The sequence below is a fragment of the Nansenia antarctica genome (assembly GCF_963989245.1).
Source record: "Nansenia antarctica genome assembly, chromosome: 9".
In the NCBI taxonomy this organism is placed as follows: domain Eukaryota; kingdom Metazoa; phylum Chordata; class Actinopteri; order Argentiniformes; family Microstomatidae; genus Nansenia; species Nansenia antarctica.
The window spans coordinates 20,812,173-20,833,435 of NC_137679.1; the positions used below are offsets into that span (position 1 = coordinate 20,812,173).

Sequence of the window (21,263 nt, forward strand, 5' to 3'; positions counted from 1 at the left end):
TCTGCATATTGTCGAATAATAATAATAAATCGAATGTGTTTGTGTCTCAACTAACAACATTTGTATGAATACATAGCCTGGCATTCCGTATGCACTTTTAAAGCTAAATAATGTCGATTATTACAAAAACATATGAAATGCCCGCACCATTGTTTTAACAAATTCCTTAATAAATGTTTGACGTTCTCATTTAAAATGATGTATTTAAACAGTTTTGTCCAGAAGTGTTAAATTCGTCATAACACGCATAACCTTTATCGAACGTATCACAAACCTCATCGTGATCAAGTAATCAGACAAATGTGCAATATTTATGATTTGTCGTCGACCCTTAAGCTTGCATTGTTCCAATACCTTATGTCCAGGCTATTTGTTCCAGTTTCATTGACATCTACTAACTACCCCTAACATATAAAATACTTATTAGACCGATATTTAATGTTTTTTTGGTTGTTGTTGTTTTGGTTTTTTTGCAAAACGGCCGTTGCCTTTCCCCCCAATTTGTACAGACATTGTGTTCATTGCCGTCAGTTACAGTGAGTAGATCTTTTGTTGGCCCTTTCACTGTTAACTTGTGAGATTTTGCCCATCATGACAATTCTCCAGAGCTTACCATTCTCAACCAAAATGTAGCTCCACAGCCTAGCAATAGAAACACAAGAACTGGCTTCAGAACCATAGGATAATTCTTAAACTTTATATAATTATTACAATTTATTTATTTTCTTAATTTCATCCCGTACCCCCATCTCCTACCCCTTCATGTTCACATATCTAAACACTACATGTAGCCTAAGCATTTTATTGAATGTTATTAAAGTCTTATGGTGCTCTCATCTATCAGTCCTACTCAGTTGTGACAGTAGGCCCAGCATCGAGGGGCAGGAGGGGGGCAGAAACAGAGATGAGATGACACCAGAGAGGGACAGAGAGGGACAGAGCCTACGGTCTTTGACCACACTGGGGGGAGAAAGAAAAAACAGAAACTCAACCAGACTGCAACGGGAAGTGACTGAGTTTCATCTCGCGAGAACACCGTCCAGCTGTCACATCACCTCATCTCGCGAGAACACCGTCCAGCTGTCACATCACCTCGGGGCAAGCAGCGCAGGGTGCAAGATGCATAGAGCTATCAACAAAACCTCTCTGAGACAGTTGGTAAGTAAGCTAGATAATATTATAGCAACATGACAGTGCAAGATGAGCAAAATGACTTGCTGTTCATGCGCATTAGGACGAATTTAAATACATCGAAAAAGGTACAAAGCGGTTGATGTCGGATTATACTGTTACCCACATTCTAGCTAGCAATCCTGTCTGGCTGGTAGGGCCAGCAGGCTAGCTGGGGACAGAGAGGGGAACAGTAACGTTGTAATGATGTCCCATAGCCGATCACACAGGACGTATTGTTTGACTGCACAGTTAGCAGCACAACACATACTTTAGTTAAGTCAGTTCAAGTCTTTACAAGATCATGTCATGCTGCCCTTGTCAAATCTAGCTAGCGTGCTGTTAGCCTAGCCTAGCCACAGTCCGCTAAGAAACTTTGAAACATTGAACCCACATTTTTAATGATCAATGATAATGATATGTGTATACTTGATTCATCAATTGTTATGCACAAATGTGTTGGTTTGCGTCTGCCTGGTCTTGTCTTCACACCAGGCACGGTTGTCTCTTAGTGCAGAGAGGCTGCTGGTGACCTCTGATCTAAATACCCCTGGCAGGTCTGAACTCCAGGCTCAGAGAGAGCTGGTCACGGCCTGTTTTAACTTGAAAGTACCTGATGCTCATTATTATCAGAGGTTGCAACATCTGAGGAACATGCCCAGCTTAGACTGACTGTTATGTCATTGTTTACAGAATAGGAATCAATGGTTTACCACCTGAGGTATTCCCCCCTTGAGGCATTACCTCACACTTTGTGGTACAGCTGACCTCCAGGAAATAATGAGCTATGTTTGCCCAACATGGCTACTGCCAATCCAACACAACTACCCTAGTACTAGTAGTACTGTAGTCCTGTCTAACCAACCCCTCGAAAAGGCCTACTCAAAGCTGCTGCGGGGGTGTGGGTGTTCATGGAAACAGTTAGATATATCTCATTGTTCCAGGCAGTGTGTAGAATTTGTACATACTGACGTGCTGATGTATTTTCCCTGCAGACTGGTCTCCTCCAGAGGTTTCAAAGTACGTTGGTGGTGGTAGAGCACGACAATGGCAAGCTGAATGCCATTACGCTGAGTGCTATTACAGCAGCTAATAAACTAGGAGGAGAGGTGTCCTGCTTGGTTGCTGGAACAGACTGCGCAAAGGTATGTTGAATTGTTGGGATTGATTCAAGTTGTGAGGATTGACATTGAAAACAGCCCTGTTGGGTTTGTTGTTGTTACACAATTTACACAACCACATTTTTTAGTGGCAATCTTTACTACAACCTTTGCAAGAGAACTTTGTGGCAGGGGCAGATGTACCCGGTGGTGTCCCTTTGCGTAGCTCTGTCTCTATATATGTTTATAATCTCTTTAGGTTGCAGAGGAAATCAGCAAGGTCCAGGGTGTGAAGAAAGTTCTGGTGGCTCAAAATGCTGCCTACAAGGGTTCTCTGCCAGGTATGCTGATCTGCATTATGAGGAATGCGTTGTGAATACTGTAGATGGAACGCTTTCTTCTTCAGCATCTTACTTGAAAATGTTATGTGAAGTAATAAGGGAACGCCATTTGAATTCATACTTGCGACGATCCAGTTTGTGATTGTGTGATTTGATTTTTGGGATTTCAGATTGATTTGTATGTAGTGTTAATCATGGATGGCATGTCTTTCCACAGAGGAGTTAACGCCACTTATTTTGGCAACTCAGGAGCAATTCAACTTCACCCATATCTGTGCTGGAGCATCTGCCTTCGGGAAAGTAAGACCCTTATACAGTATACACACCATTATACTACTACATGTAATGTTTCTCTTAAGCCATACCCCTTTCACTCTGTGATCTGGGTCAAACCTCAATATCAATTATTTACAGAAATACAGCTTACTCTTACTAATACACATTTACTACTATGTCCTTTCAATTACCACAGTAAGCTATCTGCTCGAATGTATTGGTAACGGGGCTGTTTGATTCACAGTTATTTTAAGCAATTTTTTAGGCTATCGTCTTTGACTGATGGTTGCACACTTGATATCCCTATTTATTCACAGTTTTGTGTTTTGTAGAACCTTCTCCCCAGAGTGGCTGCCAAGTTAGACGTCGCTCCTATCTCAGACATCATTGAGATCAAATCCCCGGACACCTTTGTCAGAACCATCTATGCTGGTAACTTAATATGAGAAGACCACTCTTTGCTAACACATGCATGGCTTTATCTCCAAGCTGTTCAAAGATTGCATGTACTATTCTTGACCACATCATAAAATATCAGTTAACTCACTTACGGATGGATTTAGAACGGCAGTACATCTAGGAACTCTGATGCATTTTATTGCGCTTGGCATGCCTCTTCAGAGGTTGACCAGTTATTCACCAATTCTCTCAATGTACGCGTGACTTGTACTGTAGGCTTTGTGGCCACTTGTTAGATCCCCAAAAGCCTCCTTTCACAATTGAACTAATGATTTGAATTTGCCTACAAATGAATCAAAATGACATTATCCACTCAACCCTCTGCTGTTTTGATAATCCATTCCAAATGGGTCTTGTTGAAGTTCAGAGGGTATTCCCCTCATTCTCTGTCCTCAGTCATGAGAGTCGCATGCCGTTTTGCAATTGAATATTACAAAACCAGCCCCTTTGATTTGAGATCTGTGCCACTTGTGTCTTAGTACTGTTGTCTGTCACTTCCACAGGGAATGCTCTCAGCACGGTCAAGTGTAATGAGAAGGTGAAGCTCCTCACCTTCAGAGGCACCTCCTTCGAGCCTGCGGAGGTGGGGGGAGGCAGCGCTTCATCAGAGCAATGTAGGTCACATGATTTGACGACACAGATACACAAAAAAGCACAGAGAAAATATCAATATAATTGTTTATTTTTCCTTTTCATTCTTAATTATTTGTATGTTACTAGGACTGTATTCTGTATGATTATTATTCCTATGATACTGTAAACAATTAGTAGTATAGTATAGTTATGAAATCAACATTACTTCAGACACTCAGTTTTTTCCCCCAGTTTTTTTCCTTCAGTTGAGATGCAGGTCTGTTTTTTCTTTTATGTGACGTTTCCTGATGTGTTGTTGGGTACATTTGCAGTGGCTGCAGCTGCTCCTGTCGGGGTGTCTGAGTGGCTGGAAGCGAGCCTGACCAAGAGTGACCGTCCAGAGCTGACCAGTGCTAAGGTTGTGGTGTCAGGAGGTACAGTAACAGCCCTTCTTACCTGCTTCACATACCATTACCATTTCCCCTTAAACATGCTAAATGAAAGGAAAAAAATTTGAATACTGTTTTTTCTTTGTTTGTTCATTTCTTTGTGTCAAAATAGTTGAGCAGTGTTGCATGACAACAGTGATTTATGAATATACAAGGAGAGCTCCATTGATTGTTTCAGATAAATGATTCCTCCTGTCCATTCAATCCAATTAGTATTAGCATAAGAGGATCATCAATTTCTTTCTTGATAGGAAGGGGTCTGAAGAGTGGAGAGAACTTCAAGCTGCTGTACGACCTTGCTGACAAAATGAATGCTGCAGGTTAGTTGATGATCGGATTTGAGTGTTTAGATATTTAGCGGTTAAGGCTAAAATGAGCTTTTACACTCACTGATGAAAATATTGGTGCGTCAAATATGGTTGAATATTCGAGTCCATAATCTGTATACCTGCCCATAAGTGATTGGGTTTGTACTGTGTTCTTCTCTCCGTAGTTGGTGCTTCCAGAGCTGCTGTGGATGCGGGATATGTCCCCAATGACATGCAGGTTGGACAAACTGGCAAGATTGTGGCCCCTGTAAGTGAAAAACACTTCACCGTTTCACATTCAGCTTATTCTTTCTACAAAATAAATGAAAATAGCGTTGCTAACACACAGAAGATGTTTCTGAGGAGTTACTCCGTAACAATGATTATGCTTATAGCACTCAGCTTGACAAATGCCGGTTACTTTTGATGTAAACACCATGCCCGGAACTCAGTGTTATTAAGATGGATCCTTTTGCCCTTTAAAAGGGTTACTCTGCCATTATCCCATTCAACTGGGATATCCTAGCTGTGATTACCCACACATCAGACCCCATGAAATGTAGTTAATGGCACATTTAGGCTCCTAAATGATTTAGCCGATCCATTAGAGAGCACAGTGAAGTGGATGTCTGCTCAGAGCCCCAGACCAGGCCTTTCTGCCCAAATTGGATTTTGCAAATGTTGTGACAAGCTTGTCGTACTGTATGTAGGCCTAATGTATTAAATTAGATCAGCATTTTTTTGTGATATTTTTTTTCCTGTCCAGATTTTTTTTGTCCGTCAGTTGTTCCTAGTCCCTACCCACAGCGTCTGTGAAGAACATGTTAACGGTCTATTATTCATGCTTCTTCTACATGATCAGAGTAGGCCCTACTTTATATAAATGTTTGATTGCAACCTCCGGGCATTGTCAGGATAGAATCCTGCGTGCCATATCAGTGTTACTGTCTACCACCCTTTGTATAGGCCTACATGTTCACTTAATTTAAGCCTAGTCCTAATGAGACTCATTAAACCAAATAAGATGTGGAACACATTGTAATCTGAGATTTTACATGACTATGTCATGTTTATGAAGAGAAAAAAATATTTTATTCATACTCAAGATTCATTAACCAAACTGCCTGCATTTAAATAAGGAAGGCTATATTATAGCATATCAATATTTTACATATTGACAGCTCCTGTTATCATTTTGCGGACATGTTTTGATTCAGTGAACTCCTTCACCACAGAACTAATGACCGTTTAAGGCTACTGTCATTATGTACTTCACATCCTCTATGATAACGGGTGTATCAGAAGATTGTCACGTTCAGTAAACACTTAGTAATGCTCTCCTTACATTACCACTACGGTATCTGTAGTATTTACGGGACAGTGTGCCTTTGTATTGTTTCTAATGTAACCTAAGCTGCCGTGTGTCATGCCTGACCGCCCGCCCGGTGGAGTGCCGCATTCATGGGAACAGCTTGGCAACGTCGCAGGGAGGTTGTAATGTTGTGGTCTGTTGTTTTTTTATCTGTCAACAATAGCATTGACCACACTCGAACGATCAGCTAGAGATGATGCAATCAGATTACATGTAGTGAGTTCTGTTCTCGCACCTGACGGGACGCTTGGTTGTAAACAGCCTGGCCAACGCCGTGTTCTTTTGGGGGGGGGGGGGTCATCGACAGAACAGCAGGTGTGCCTGGTCTTCAGTGACAACTGCGAAGCTGCAAAAGAACTCCCAAGGAGAATGCCCAGAAGGCGTTCCGAATACGCTAGTCATAGAACTCTCACACTACTACCTTTTGGGTTTTATGGTTGTCTGCCTGTGGGCGTATATTGGTGCAGCCTTAGCCTACATGTTTTATGAATACTTGGTCGTTTCAAACAGTTAACAGTATAGCCCTACTTCAGGACTGGTGCATACAACGTCTTCTGGGGTTATTGTGTCTCTGCTACACTAATGTATTCCATGGATAGTGCTTCTCATATAAGAGGCATCCCTCCATACTTTTAGACTCTAGTCAACTTCACACCGTTCACAAATTGATGCGCTGCTCTGTGGAGACCACTGCAACAACATTAAATACCACTGAAATATTCATATGGCAGTGCATTAGGCTGAAAGCCACTACTGTTTTTCTCAAGGGGGTTTGCTCGGAGGGTTCTGCACTCTGCTACACTTCCCCCTCCCCCCTCCCCCACTCCAGCACTCCAGCACTCTCACTCTGGGAGATGACCTGGCCATCATGGCTTACCCTACCACAGCCCTCAGACTCTCCTGTAAGGAGAGCCTGGCCTGTAGGTGTAGGCCTTTGTCTTAGCATAGACTACTTTGATGCCATTAATGGTCTAAGCCCACGTACATGCTCTCGTTGTTTTGTCCTTGAGAAGACCTGGTTTTGTATTAATTGTTTTGTTTATGATGTTTGCAGGAACTGTACATTGCTGTCGGGATCTCTGGAGCTATTCAACATCTGGCTGGAATGAAAGACAGCAAGGTACCGCCTGAATGTTTCATTTTTGATCCGTATGATGACAAGGAAATTCACCTTCCTAAACTAACCCGAGACTATTTAACATGAATGAAGAGGGTGTCATTTTAGAGGCATTCTTTTGAAATACGTTTTCGTTTTTTGCTCCGCAGACGATTGTTGCCATCAACAAAGACCCAGAGGCTCCCATTTTCCAGGTGGCTGACTACGGTCTGGTGGCTGATCTGTTCAAGGTGAGATTTCACAACCAAGAGCGGGGTGTGCATTAGCAAACATTACCAAACCATCTAGCCATGACTGAAAATAACCCAACACTGCACATGCTGCCACACACTGAATAAGTGGCCTGCAGCGTTTCAATAAAGTGATAGTGGGAATATAACATCCACTATTTATATATATATCTCCACTATTTCCCTAATAAATGTTGCACGATGCATTATATCACCTAATGGAAATGTGCGTCTGTTGAATTATTGAGTCCCTGAATTAATCAGAGGTGAGTTGTGGCTGGAGCCTGTTCTTTTAGAGAGAGACGCAAACAACCCTCCTTCAGAACCATAAAGTCATCGATAGTCAACTTCAGTGGCGCATCGGAGCGAGTTCTCGGGTCTGTGTGCTCCGTCCCTCCTTGCCAGTACTTTTATCTGCTCAGCTGCCCTCTGGCGTCTGGCTGGCACATACGGGCCGGGGTGCCAGGAGGCGGGCGGTTTGCACACACACTTGAGCTGGATAGATGGGTACTCGACGTGAAAGGGTAGTTGCTTTTCTTTTCATGTGTCCATGTGTCCTGTTGGTCATGTTTTATTTACCCTCCCTCAGTGGTGCGTGAGACACCCAGGTGTTCTGGTAAACTCTGTAAAAGTGATCGGTAATAATAGCTCGCTGGCAGCAGAGTTGTGACCTGCTGGTTATCAGCTTACATGTGATCACTCCTCAGATAACTGATTAAAATGGATGGGCTTTCTCCTCTTCTTCGCATGGAAAACGGATACCTGGGGGGGGGGGGGGGACACAAACTCAAGTGATATAGTTTCTCAGTTGTTAAACTCTGTAGACGACCGCCCTGTAGCGGGTTCGATTATTTTCTCTCGGGATTTGACACGCATGTGCATTATTTAAGCCGGATATTTTCGACAGGAACATAACAGTTATATTGTGTGTTACCGCAGTTTAGATTCCCACTGCTGGTTATCTGTGAAAACACATACTCCGCTTTTGAAACCAATGACACGTGACATGACTGTATCTATGAATTTAATGAATGAAAAAATGAATCGCCTCAAAACAGTCAGCTATCAAATAGGGCAACCCTCCATGTCATACTAGTCCATGATTACAGCATTGTCCAGTGAGTCCTTTGTAAACCCCTCTGTCCTGTTGCCTCCCCTCTAGGCTGTTCCTGAGATGACAGCAGCACTGGACAAGAAGTAAGCAGCATTCATCTGAATCAGCAGCTAGCCAGCCCCACTACCCTCCTCCTGGGAACCAAGACATGAACCACACAGGACCTGGTGCAGGTAGAAATCGGACGACAGACGCTTTGTAATGAATGGAATGAGTAATGGTATTTAACGTGTGCGTTTCATACCATTCCTCATTTCATTCCATGCATTAGAATGAGCCTTGTCCTCCGATTTTATACCTCCACCAGCCTCCCCATGACGGGACCTCTCCAACTTCCTTGCTGCCTTAAATGGTTTCTGTAGTGAACTATTCTGGGGAATAGTCGTGTCGTGTTCTCCCTGAATGGCAACAGAACGGAACATTCTCAGTTTACAAACGTAGCGGACGTTTGTATGAACCGTGTCAGTAGGATTTCTTTAAGTTTTGCTTACCTGGAGTACGTGATATTTTGTATCCCAATTCAGATTTTGTTAACATGTATTTAATGTAGCATCACAGTAAACATCATCTTTGGGAACTTAAAACATGCATCCTGTTCTCATTATGTTAATGTCAATGTTGTCAATATCAGTGATGAAGGATGACCAGACAGTAAAATACAGGACTGTTTTTTGTTCTTTTACCAAGTTTGCCTTTTATTTGCTTGACTCTGCAACGATTCACCCCATGTTCAATTTACAAAATGCCTGTTTGACTTTAAAGTGCACAGGATTAGTTTTGCCATATCTAAAAAGCAGATTGTTATAAAGGTTCATGCTATAATACTTTTTCTTTTGACCAACATCTAGCAGCTTCTCCAATTACAAACCCTTCAAGATTTAGTAGCTGAAAAGGTCCTCAGTCACTCACATATCTGGCTTAAAAATATTTCACTGAGCATTTGTGTTTTTTCCTCATAGAATGTGAATATAAACGTTAGCATTGGTAATGTAGAAAGACAGAAGGTAAGAAACAAGCTGAGAACAACAGCTCAACACATCTGAACACAGATCAAATGTACCCTGCAGCAGTCAGGTCACATCACAGAGGACTGTATTTAGTAATGAGTTCTGGAGACACCTGGCACATTTTCACAATGCTCTCTCCACGATTGAAGTAAATAGTCTGATTCCTGTGCCTCATACATTGATAGACATCTGTCTATCAATTAAGATTTCAAACGAGTTGTCTCATGTCAGTCCAATGTCTCAAATCCTTAAGAAAAACAATCCCACCGTCCCCACCCACATCCCCCATCCCCGTCCCTAAAGGATGATTATGACATGATATCACACATGTAAACACATCAGAACCAGTCACAGCGCTGCAGACATCTGTTGTCTGAGAGCTTGGGCTAACGCCCCAATGCTGGTTTCTTTAGGTGATCATTTGTATGTATGCTCATAGAAAGTGTCAATTCCTGATAGATGATCAGTGCCTGCTCACTGAAGAGCCTATCCCTGCCCTCCGTAGTTTCTTGTGCAGTTCTGGAAGGAGCGCCAGACTAGTCACACACACCTTCCAAGGTGCTTCTGGAAAAGGTGGTGGACGTGGATGTGCCAGCGGCCCCCTAACCATCAGAACCCTAGGTGAACAGGCCTCTGAGCGCAACGCCGAGTGGCACAAAGTGGGTTTTCAATAAGCAGTCTCAGTAGCACAGGTGTGTTTTAGTTTCAGAGGGTATTCAAACGTATTGGGTTTGCGGTGCTGTAATCCTAAACAAAGTCAATATGAGATCCCAAAAAGAGAAGAGCACACGCTGAAGGTGAAGCTCCTGTGAGCTCCTGCAGAGTCTTTAGCCAGTGTTGTCTGAGAGACCCCCACCCCCCCCCTGGTCGAGGCCCTGGCCTGGGCCGTGTCCTATGTCTCTGGCATGCGGCTGACAGGAGTGTCTCCGGGCTCCATCATCCGGTATTTCTCCTCCATCAGCGGCTCGCTGCTCTGCAGGTGGATGAGCGGCTTGGTGTGGAACCCCGCCCGGCTCTCCTGGTTCCTCTTGTTGTAGAGGTTGACCCTGTGCTCCAGCTCGGGGCTGGTCTTGGTGGAGCCCGCCGGGCTGGGCAGTTTGAGGTTGACGGGGTCCAGGCCCTTCTGGGTGAGACACGAGTCCTCGGACAAGGAGGAGAGCAGCTCCTGCACCACGGCGTTGGGGTGGTGTCCTCCTCTCGGGGGTAGGGGGGGCTGGCTGCTGCCCAGGGCCAGGGGGCTGCAGTAGGGCGGGGGGTAGCAGCGCTGCCCGCTGTAGTCTGTGGAGGTGGAGGCCTCGCGCACCGTGGAGCTGCAGTCGGTGGTGGAGCCCAGCGTGTAGCTGCTGACGCTGTGCTGGCGGGCGCTGAAGCTGCTGACTGAGCGGGACACGGCGGTGGTGGACGCCTCGCTCACGGAGCTGCCGGTCCGCTGCAGGCGGCCGGACGTCAGGGCGTCGGCGCTGACCAGGGAGGAGGGCAGCTGGCTGGGGTTGGTGGGCAGGTGGATGTCGATGGCCGCCGTGGTGATGACGCGCGCAGCCGGGTCTGGGATCCCGATATCTACAAGGGAAAAGATCACACGGTGTAGGCTTGAACGGAACGTCTGACTGTAGGGGACATAATGTCTGACTGTATGTAGGGGACATAATGTCTGACTGTATGTTGGGGACATAATGTCTGACTGTATGTTGGGGACATAATGTCTGACTGTATGTAGGGGACATAATGTCTGACTGTATGGAAATAATGTAACAGACGGGACTGAGAAAGCGGACGGCGGTTCGGACCTACCACTGCTCGCTTCGCTGTAGTACTGGCTGATGTAGTTATTCATGTCGTCTTGAACAATATGATCTGAAAGAAAGAAGAAAGAACACTTCCCTTGACCTGTAGGCCAGTATACAGAGAGTACCTCTTAAGTGCTGTCGATCTTATGGAATGGACTTATCGCTAAGCCACGCCCCCTTTGAAAACTCGGACAAACAAACAACGCTTCACTGACAGTGACTGACTGACCGACCGTGACTGAATGACATCAGGGATTTCTGATTTACCACAGCAAGTAATAGACATGTTTTTTTAAAGAAGAAGATATTAGCGAGTTGTTTGTCTGTAGTGACTTTTGCTGTGACATGATTGGACAATTTCTATTTTGGAGCGTGGCTTAGCGATAGGTCCATTATCCCCGTCGAATCCCAAGTAAACAAAGTAGAACAGGGAATGCTCTAGATAGAATGTTCCAGAGTGTGGAGCTTGCCTCGCCAACCACATGGGCCTATCACAGCGCCTTACAGAGATGAAGAGCCCAGAGTACCAGAGTACCTCTTAAGTGCCATCCTTGTTCCCTCAGGACCTCTAGATGGGGCTTCTATTCATTTATATTTCTGCTTAAAATATTCATTTTATGACTGTCCCGAGGGGGCGGGCACTGCTACTAAAAAGCGTCAGACAATCACTCTGGGATTAATAACACATGAGCCCATGAGTAGCAGCAGACCCTGTTACCCAGATATATGGAAACAGGAGCAGAAGGCTCCTCTCAGTTATATGGAAGAGTAGCGGTGGTGATTTATGGCTTTTATTAAGGAATGGGCTTTCGAGTTCTTAACTCTGACGTGACAAATATTGACAGTGCTTTGTTCTTGTACGGTCCGTGAGTTACGATCTGTCCCGGTTTGAAAGGTTTGAAAGGTTTACGGGGGCCTCTTTCCATTGTGTTATGAATCTTAATCTTAAGAAGAATGTTTTTTTAAAAATACTTTAGTACCACCGGTGTGAGAGACTTGTTCAGTAGGTTTGTCAATCCAGACAGATGCTCTCCTCACGCGCTCTAGGGGGGACGGACACTTACAGTGATCCTTCCGGGAGGACAACCCCACAATGCACCATTTACTGATCACAGCCCAGTAGGTTGATTGTTTGTTTGTGTCACCGTCTTGAGAAGGTCACTGGAGGGGGCGCTTAGGTGGCGTAGCAGACTAAGCGCTGACCATGTAACCGCTAGGTTCCCGGTTTGATTCCAGCCGCGGACATATCCTGCATCTGCATGTCATTCCTCCTCTCTCTCTCTCACCCATCCTTCCTGTCAAATCTCTACTATCTCTACTATTATAAAAAAAGAAAACTATGAGTGGGACTGCCCCACTCAGAAAAAAATACTTGAAAGAATAAAGCCTGTCCTGCTCCTGTGACACCTCTGGATGTGCATAAAACCTTTTACAGCCCAGGCCCATGAGAAAGGAGCCATTTTGTTTTGTTGTAGACCCCTAGGGCATTTTTCCCGGATCTCACAATCCTCCTGGGCTTTCCTGTGGCTTTTGATAGGTGTCCGTGGTGGATTCCAGGTGAACAGAACAGATATTTCTGACAAGAGCCCACTCTGCTTTCCGCAAGAACATGCCCCAAAGCACAGAGCACTCTGTATTCAACCGCCGTGCGCATGGATGATCTGATGTGACAACGCTAGAGTAGCATTGTATTCCCCTTGGTTTCATGAAGAGACCCACCCACCCACCCCCGCTACCAGGCTACCTGCTGTACTCTGTGTTCTCGTACAGGAGAGAGGTGTGTGTTTGGAGTGTGGTACGGTACCTGCAGCGCCCCCTGGCTCTCTGGCCTTGGCTTGGTCGTGGTGATCAGAGCCCCCGGGCGCCAGGCCGTCCACCTCCTGGAAGCTGCTGCTCTGCTTCCCCCACACATGGTGGATCTGCATGGCCGCCTCCCTCTCCACTACCAGGTCCAGATCCTGCTGGGCCAGGTGGGCCCGCAGCTGTCTGATCTCAAACTGAAGGGAGGGGGGGGGGGGAGAGAGAGAGAGGGAGGAGAGAGAGAGAGAGATGGGAAGGGGGGAGAGAGAGAGAAAGAGAAGGGGAGGGGGGAGGGAGAGAGAAGGGGAGATGGGAGAGAGAGAGACAGAGAGAGAGAGATGGGGAGGGGGGAGAGAGAGAGAAAGAGAAGAAGATAGGGGAGAGAGAGAAGGGGGAGAAAGTGAGAGAGATGGAGAGGGGGGAGAGAGAGAGAGAGAGATGGGGAGGGAGGAGAGAGAGAGAGATGGGGAGGGGGGAGAGAGAGAGAAGGGGAGGGGGGAGAGAGAGAGAAGGGGGGAGAAAGAGAGAGAAGGGGGGAGAGAGAGAACGGGGGAGAGAGAGAAGGGGGGAGAGAGAGAAGGGAATTTAGTTTAGTTTAGAGTACATCCTCTCAAAATTCAATGTCTCAGCAAAACCAGAATCACAACTGTAATTCAGTTTTCTTTCATCTCTCCAGCGGTAATTCATCAATGACATTATATTCATACACTTCATGACCAGAGTGGCCGGATGTCCTCCAAACAATTAGGGAGATAGGGGGGAGAGAGAGAGAGAGAGAGAGAGAGAGAGAGAGAGAGAGAGAGAGAGAGAGAGAGAGAGAGAGAGAGAGAGAGAGAGAGAGAGAGAGAGAGAGAGAGAGAGAGAGAGAGAGAGAGAGAGAGAGAGAGAGAGAGAGAGAGAGAGAGAGAGAGAGAGAGAGAGAGAGAGAGAGAGAGAGAGAGAGAGAGAGAGAGAGAGAGAGAGAGAGAGAGAGAGAGAGAGAGAGAGAGAGAAGGGGGGGAAGCAAACTAGAGAGAGAGAGAGAGAGAGAGAGAGAGATAGGGAGGTTCTGGTGTTATTGAACTCAGTTGGCTGTATTGACAAAACCAGAGTTGCATCACAGATAACCTTTGAATATGTTACACTTACATACTAATTACCTACAGTTGATCAAATGTTGAGAATCAACTATGTCTGTGCCTCTTTGTCTCTATATAATATCATTCAATCAGAATTTGGAGTCCGACTAATAAAGGACACTGACAGGAGGTTATTGACGAAGCAGAATTAGAGAGTAACTAACGTAAGTACAAATGGTTATTTCCAAGTTGAGTGCCTTCCTGTTCATAACAACACATTCAGCAATGCAACGCATGCAGTAAGAATTCATTCCTAGCATTTTGCTGCCCTCTGCTGGTCAGATGTTGACATGACAGACAAATGGCGTGTATGCAGGTTGGTATGCAGGTGGCTGGACGTACAGCCTGCTCCTGGCAGATCTGGGTGAGGCGTTCCAGCTGCTCCTCCCTGACAGCCTTGGCCTTCTCATACTGCTGGATCTCCATCTCCATCTCCACCTTCACCTGCAGCACGTAGGCTAGGGAGGGGACACAGGACACAGGACAGGCAGTCACACAAAGTGCTCTAACAGAGACTCACACGCAGTCACTCACAGTCACAGAACATGTTACTACACAGTCCATACTGGACAGAACACCGGACAGAACACCTCTGCCCACAGTTCTAAAAGGGTTCCTACCAGGCGTGATACTGAAGGAGGTTTAGGAGCCTCTCATAAGGGTCCAGCTGTCATGGCGGTGGGGACTTCAGGGTCTACTCTAGTCAGACTGTCACTGTGTTCACCACAGGCCAGCTCCCCTACTGGCTACTGGCTCATCATTTGTTCATCCTCACGGTAGGCAAACTCTTTGTTTGCATCCTGTGTGTGTGTGTGTGTGTGTGTGTGTGTGTGTGTGTGTGTGTGTGTGTGTGTAAATGTGTATGCGTTTGCATGAGCACCTGTGCGTGTGTAACATTCACAGGGAGGTGTGTGTATGTGTGTGAAACATTCTAACTCCACACGGAGGTGTGAATGAAACAGCTTGATACTGTCTTAAGTGATGTGTTGTCTTATTATGTGTTGTCTTAGGTGATGTGTTGTCTTATTATGTGTTGCCTTATTATGTGTTGTCTTAGGTGATGTGTTGTCTTATTATGTGTTGTCTTATTATGTGTTGTCTTAGGTGATGTGTTGTCTTATTATGTGTTGTCTTATCTGATGTGTTGTCTTAGGTGATGTGTTGTCTTATTATGTGTTGTCTTATTATGTGTTGTCTTAGGTGATGTGTTGTCTTATTATGTGTTGTCTTTGGTGATGTGTTGTCTTATTATGTGTTGTCTTATTATGTGTTGTCTTAGGTGATGTGTTGTCTTAGGTGATGTGTTGTCTTATTATGTGTTGTCTTATTATGTGTTGTCTTATTATGTGTTGTCTTATTATGTGTTGTCTTATTAAGTGTTGTCTTAGGTGATGTGTTGTCTTATTATGTGTTGTCTTTGGTGATGTGTTGTCTTATCTGATGTGTTGTCTTAGGTGATGTGTTGTCTTATTATGTGTTGTCTTTGGTGATGTGTTGTCTTATTATGTGTTGTCTTTGGTGATGTGTTGTCTTATCTGATGTGTTGTCTTATCTGATGTGTTGTCTTAGGTGATGTGTTGTCTTATTATCTGTTGTCTTATTATGTGTTGTCTTATCTGATGTGTTGTCTTATTATGTGTTGTCTTAGGTCAGGGGTCGGCAATTAGGTTTGGCCTCGGGCCAAATTTTTTTTGAGCCACTAGATGGCGGGCCCGAACTTTTTTATTTTTTTTTTATTTTTTATTTTTTTCCTTTCCTAACACCAGGGGAGCCACCCCTCCTAAATTTCGTTGTTTGGTACCTGTACTGTAGCAATGACAATAAAGACCATTCATTCATTCCATTCATTCATTCATTCATTCATTCATTCATTCATTCATTCATTCATAAGTAATTGATTGTTAAAAAATGTGACACGTTCTAATGCTTTTACTTTTCTTTCGAAAAATGTACACATCGCTAGTCAACTAACACAGCTTGTTTTGTGAGCCTGCTAAATGTGTGGACTGACGATGTAGCGCAGCCTAGCTTATTCTAATAATTATTTAACATACTTTCATTCTGAATGATTCCCCCCTCCTCCCAGACAAGGTCACATTATTATTGGATTGGTTGTTTGGTGCCGGGTGAAGTTAGCTAAACATTTAACCTGCTAACTAGCAAGAGAAACATCATGTCACTCTCCAAAGGTGTAAAGAGGAAAGTTGACGGTGAAAACAGGGCATTTAAAGAGGAATGGACAGCGAACTATAATGTTCATCCTACCTGGTTTCATCAACGCAAAGCCGTTGTGAGACTCACATCTTCCGTGCTCACAATGTTCCCTTTCTATACATGCGAGTCGTCCTTTTCCTCAATGAATGTGATAAAGACGCACGAGAGGAATCGATTGATGCAAAAAAAAACTTGAGAACTGCCTGCGGATTAAAGTGACGTCCATATAACCAGATATCAAGCAAATACTGACCGATGGGAGATGCCACTTTTCACATTAAGTGAGTACCAAGCCTGTCGTTATTGTATTTAATAACCTAATTGTATTTTGTATATTTTGAATGAATGGCTCATTGTAATTATTATCCCTAATAGCGTGTTTGCTCTGTCGTTTCAGGAGCATAGGCCTATGCACCACCACCCCTCGCATAAGCGGATTACTTTTCTTTCTTTTCTTTTTTTCACCAATTTTTTTGTCAATGTTTTTCAGAATATTAAACTGAATTTGCTTTGTTACTGTTCATATGTGTGTTGCAGTCACATATACGTAAACATTACGTTTGAATTATTTACTGAGCTGGTGTTATTTTTTTCAAACCACACACGGCTATTTCAGCACTACACGTTGTCCACCTACTTATGATTCACTATGAGGGGTTCAGCGTCAGTGCGCTTCGGTGCACCCCGCTGCCTGATTGTCTGTCCCTGTGTCATTCACTCTCAACATGGATAAAAGTACAATAAGCATTATTCAGGTAGAGGTAGATTCTCTATTCGGACATTATAGGCGCTATATGTGGGACTGTCGGTCCGATATTGTAAAAAAAAAAAAAAAAAAAAAAAAAAAAGTGGATTCTCAAAATATTCTGCTGGGCCAAATATTATTGGTGATGGGCCAGCAATGGCCCGCGGGCCGCCTATTGCCGACCCCTGTCTTAGGTGATGTGTTGTCTTAGGTGATGTGTTATCTTAGGTGATGTGTTGTCTTAGGTGATGTGTTATCTTAGGTGATGTGTTGTCTTATTATGTGTTGTCTTTGGTGATGTGTTGTCTTATTATGTGTTGTCTTAGGTGATGTGTTGTCTTATTATGTGTTGTCTTTGGTGATGTGTTGTCTTATTATGTGTTGTCTTATTATGTGTTGTCTTATTATGTGTTGTCTTAGGTGATGTGTTATCTTAGGTGATGTGTTGTCTTATTATGTGTTGTCTTATCTGATGTGTTGTCTTATCTGATGTGTTGTCTTATTATGTGTTGTCTTAGGTGATGTGTTGTCTTATCTGATGTGTTGTCTTATTATGTGTTATCTTAGGTGATGTGATGTGTTGTCTTATCTGATGTGTTGTCTTAGGTGATGTGTTGTCTTATTAAGTGTTGTCTTAGGTGATGTGTTGTCTTATTATGTGTTGTCTTAGGTGATGTGTTGTCTTATCTGATGTGTTGTCTTATCTGATGTGTTGTCTTATTATCTGTTGTCTTAGGTGATGTGTTGTCTTATTATCTGTTGTCTTAGGTGATGTGTTGTCTTAGGTGATGTGTTGTCTTATCTGATGTGTTGTCTTATTATGTGTTGTCTTAGGTGATGTGTTGTCTTATTATGTGTTGTCTTTGGTGATGTGTTGTCTTATTATGTGTTGTCTTTGGTGATGTGTTGTCTTATCTGATGTGTTGTCTTATCTGATGTGTTGTCTTATTATCTGTTGTCTTAGGTGATGTGTTGTCTTATTATCTGTTGTCTTAGGTGATGTGTTGTCTTAGGTGATGTGTTGTCTTAGGTGATGTGTTATCTTAGGTGATGTGTTGTCTTAGGTGATGTGTTATCTTAGGTGATGTGTTGTCTTAGGTGATGTGTTGTCTTATTATGTGTTGTCTTATTATGTGTTGTCTTAGGTGATGTGTTGTCTCTGTGGCTCAGTTGGTAGAGCACGGTGCTAACAACGCTTAGGTTGTGGGTTCGATTCCCGCTGGGACCATATATACTGAAATGTATGCACTCACTGCAATGTAAGTCGCTTTGGATAAAAGCGTCAGCTAAATGGCATATATTATTATATATTATGCGTTGTCTTAGGCGATATCTTAGGTGATGTGTTGTCTTATTATGTGTTGTCTTATTATGTGTTGTCTTATTATGTGTTGTCTTAGGTGATGTGTTGTCTTATTATGTGTTGTCTTATTATGTGTTGTCTTATTATGTGTTGTCTTAGGTGATGTGTTGTCTTATTATGTGTTGTCTTATTATGGGTTGTCTTATTATGGGTTGTCTTAGGTGATGTGTTGTCTTATTATGTGTTGTCTTAGGTGATGTGTTGTCTTATTATGTGTTGTATTTGGTGATGTGTTATCTTAGGTGATGTGTTGTCTTAGGTGATGTGTTATCTTATCGTGTTGTGTACGTCTCATGTATTTGACAAATACATATTCTATACATCTAAAAAAGAAAATAAATCTGCATTGCGTCATTAACCTGGCATAAGGGCTCCGCAAAGATTAGTATAAAAGCTCTATGGGGGGTTGGGGGGTGGGGGGGTGGGGCGACTTGGGAAGGGAACTGCAGTGCAGCATCTCTGGAGTGTGGCAGGGAAGGACAGTTAAGGACGTGACACCGGGGATGTCACACCGCCTTACCGTCGATGATCCTCTTGACCCTCCAGATGCGCAGGGTGATGATGAGGCCGATGGCGTCCCAGGGGCTGCTGGGGCCGTTGGCCACGGTGGAGGCCACCATGGGGGCCAGGGAGAGCACGATGACGGCCCCGTCAAACACCTGCAAACACGCATGCACGCATACACACACACACACACACGCATACACACGGACACAGGCACACATACACGCACGCATACACACATACACGCGCACAGGCACATACACACGCACGCATACACACATACACACGCACATGCACACATACACGCACGCACGCATACACGCACAGGCGCACGCACGCATACACGCACGCGCACAGGCACACATACGTACATGCATACACACACGCGCACAGGCACACACACACACGCACGCACGCATACACACACGCACGGGCATACACACACGCACACATACACACACGCGCACAGGCACACACACACACACACACACACACACACACACATATCAGCAGTTAGACGATGACCACCTCCGATGTTTATGTCCTGAATGAAACCCCACCCCCCCATCCTGTCAGAGTGTCAGTGTAAGCTCTGTGATGTGAGTCCGTCTGTGGGGCCCAAGCCGAGGTGCAGTGCTGTATGACTGTCTGACATTGGGAGACTGACATTGCAGTGGAAGTGGGTAGGAGCTGTGAGCCCCCCCGACCACTAACGAGGCCTCTGGGGTCTCACCTCCACTTTGTTCTCGATGTAATCCCAGATCCCCAGCACCACGATCCTGAACACAGTCTGAAAGGGGGAGAGAGAGAGAGAGAGAGAGAGAGGGGGGGGGTGGGGGGGGATTGAATTCAAATTTCGTTGAGTTGGAAGCATCCCCAACATTCAACGTCTCAGCAAAACCAGAATCACAACTGTAATTCAGTTTTCGTTCATCTCTCCGGCGGCAATTCATCAATGACATTTATATTCATACACTTCACGACCAGAGCGGCCGGATGTCCTCCAAACAATAAGAAACACTGTCTGCACCTCTGCTGTGAGCTGCTGACTCACCCCAGGCTGCAGAGGGCAACCGCACTCCTCTTCCTGTCCACCCTCTCTTTTTCTCTTTTTCTTTCACACATTCGGGGGGGTTGAACCTTCACCATGGCCACGCTACCTTGCCGTATCCCGTCCCTTAACACTAGAACAGCCGTGGGTGGGGTCATTTGACCAAGTGAGTAAAAACTTTTTTTTTATGCCTTTGCACTCGATCAAATTTCAGGACCCTCCTTTCATGACTTTTCCTAGATATGTGCATTCTACGCCCCCAGTAACCTTACATTTTCAAAATCACATCAGGATAAGCTAGTATAAAGCAATTTTTTCAGTTTTCTGTGTAGGAGGGCAGGCTAATTTACAAGAGACGCCAACTAGTGGTCTTTGTGTGTAAGTAGCAGCTTCCCGTTCTAAAGACTATGGTCATTTGACCCCCCGCTAAGTAAGAGTAGGTGAAATAGGCACGGCTATCCTAGTGTTAATTAATCACTATCAACAAGGGTCTGCTTCTCTTTCATGGCTAAAGCGCTTCTTCGGCAAAACGAAGCAACGGCCCGTCAACAGGGAGGAACTAAGACAGATGCTGCTCGCTCTAAGGAAACGGTAATCGATACGGGACACCTTAAGGCTCTGACGCTAGTTAAAAGCAGTGGTGCGGCCACACCAAAAAAAGCTCCATCTGCATTTTAAGTGAAAGCGGTTGTGTTGAAGAACAATGTAACACATACATAAAAAGAGAGACCACAATCGCAGCGCCTACAAGGTAAAACAAAAAGGATCGATGTTGTGAATCCAAAAAATACGTAATAATAATAATAATAATAATAATAATACATTAGACTTATTTCTAGACACTCAAAGACACTTTACAAACTGAAAAGATTGAGTAGTAAAATGAAAAGAAACCAAAAATAGATAAAAGAAAGTATCGGGGTCTAATACATTTTTAAATTACTAAATCTAAATCTAAGTGTCTTTGTAGGACAATCTACTCTGTGTACTGCAATTCCACCTAGATTTCGGGCGGAGAAGCGGCGAACAAGCAACGCCAGCGTCCTCTCTCGACCGGCGTTCTTTGAAAAGTGAGATAAAGGGAAGCTATAATGCTAGAAGGGAATAGATGGGAAGCTATAAGGCTATGAACACAAAGAGCAGATAAAGTAGCTATCGCTACCAG

At 44.3% G+C, this 21,263-nt stretch overlaps 2 protein-coding genes across 2 annotated transcripts in view; one reads left to right on the plus strand and one right to left on the minus strand.

Moving 5' to 3' along the window:
- The first annotated feature begins 1,076 nt into the window (after positions 1 to 1,076).
- Positions 1,077 to 9,198, plus strand: etfa (electron transfer flavoprotein subunit alpha). The gene is made up of 12 exons (XM_080539333.1): positions 1,077 to 1,158; positions 2,166 to 2,315; positions 2,530 to 2,611; positions 2,829 to 2,911; positions 3,220 to 3,319; positions 3,850 to 3,960; positions 4,252 to 4,353; positions 4,620 to 4,688; positions 4,862 to 4,944; positions 7,103 to 7,168; positions 7,315 to 7,395; positions 8,558 to 9,198. The coding sequence occupies exons 1-12, from the start codon at positions 1,120 to 1,122 to the stop codon at positions 8,594 to 8,596; spliced, it is 1,005 nt and encodes a 334-aa protein (XP_080395459.1). The 5' UTR covers positions 1,077 to 1,119; the 3' UTR covers positions 8,597 to 9,198.
- A 1,210-nt stretch (positions 9,199 to 10,408) lies between these two features.
- Positions 10,409 to 21,263, minus strand: part of tmem266 (transmembrane protein 266) — a gene marked incomplete at both ends in the record, with an annotated part of 35,016 nt that continues 24,161 nt past the window's right edge. Inside the window, 6 exons of the mRNA XM_080539331.1 lie at positions 10,409 to 11,076; positions 11,308 to 11,370; positions 13,108 to 13,300; positions 14,564 to 14,679; positions 19,064 to 19,202; positions 19,781 to 19,837. Coding sequence (XP_080395457.1) covers positions 10,409 to 11,076; positions 11,308 to 11,370; positions 13,108 to 13,300; positions 14,564 to 14,679; positions 19,064 to 19,202; positions 19,781 to 19,837 — 1,236 coding nt within the window. The remainder of the gene's footprint in view (positions 11,077 to 11,307; positions 11,371 to 13,107; positions 13,301 to 14,563; positions 14,680 to 19,063; positions 19,203 to 19,780; positions 19,838 to 21,263) is intronic.

What these genes read in the sequence shown, in the direction of transcription:
- etfa (XM_080539333.1), top strand. Translation starts at nt 1,120, where the DNA reads ATGCATAGAGCTATCAACAAAACCTCTCTGAGACAGTTG. An exon ending in TGTCAGAACCATCTATGCTG is followed by an intron (nt 3,320 to 3,849) that starts GTAACTTAATAT and finishes TCACTTCCACAG; the next exon opens with GGAATGCTCTCAGCACGGTC. An exon ending in TGACAAAATGAATGCTGCAG is followed by an intron (nt 4,689 to 4,861) that starts GTTAGTTGATGA and finishes TTCTCTCCGTAG; the next exon opens with TTGGTGCTTCCAGAGCTGCT.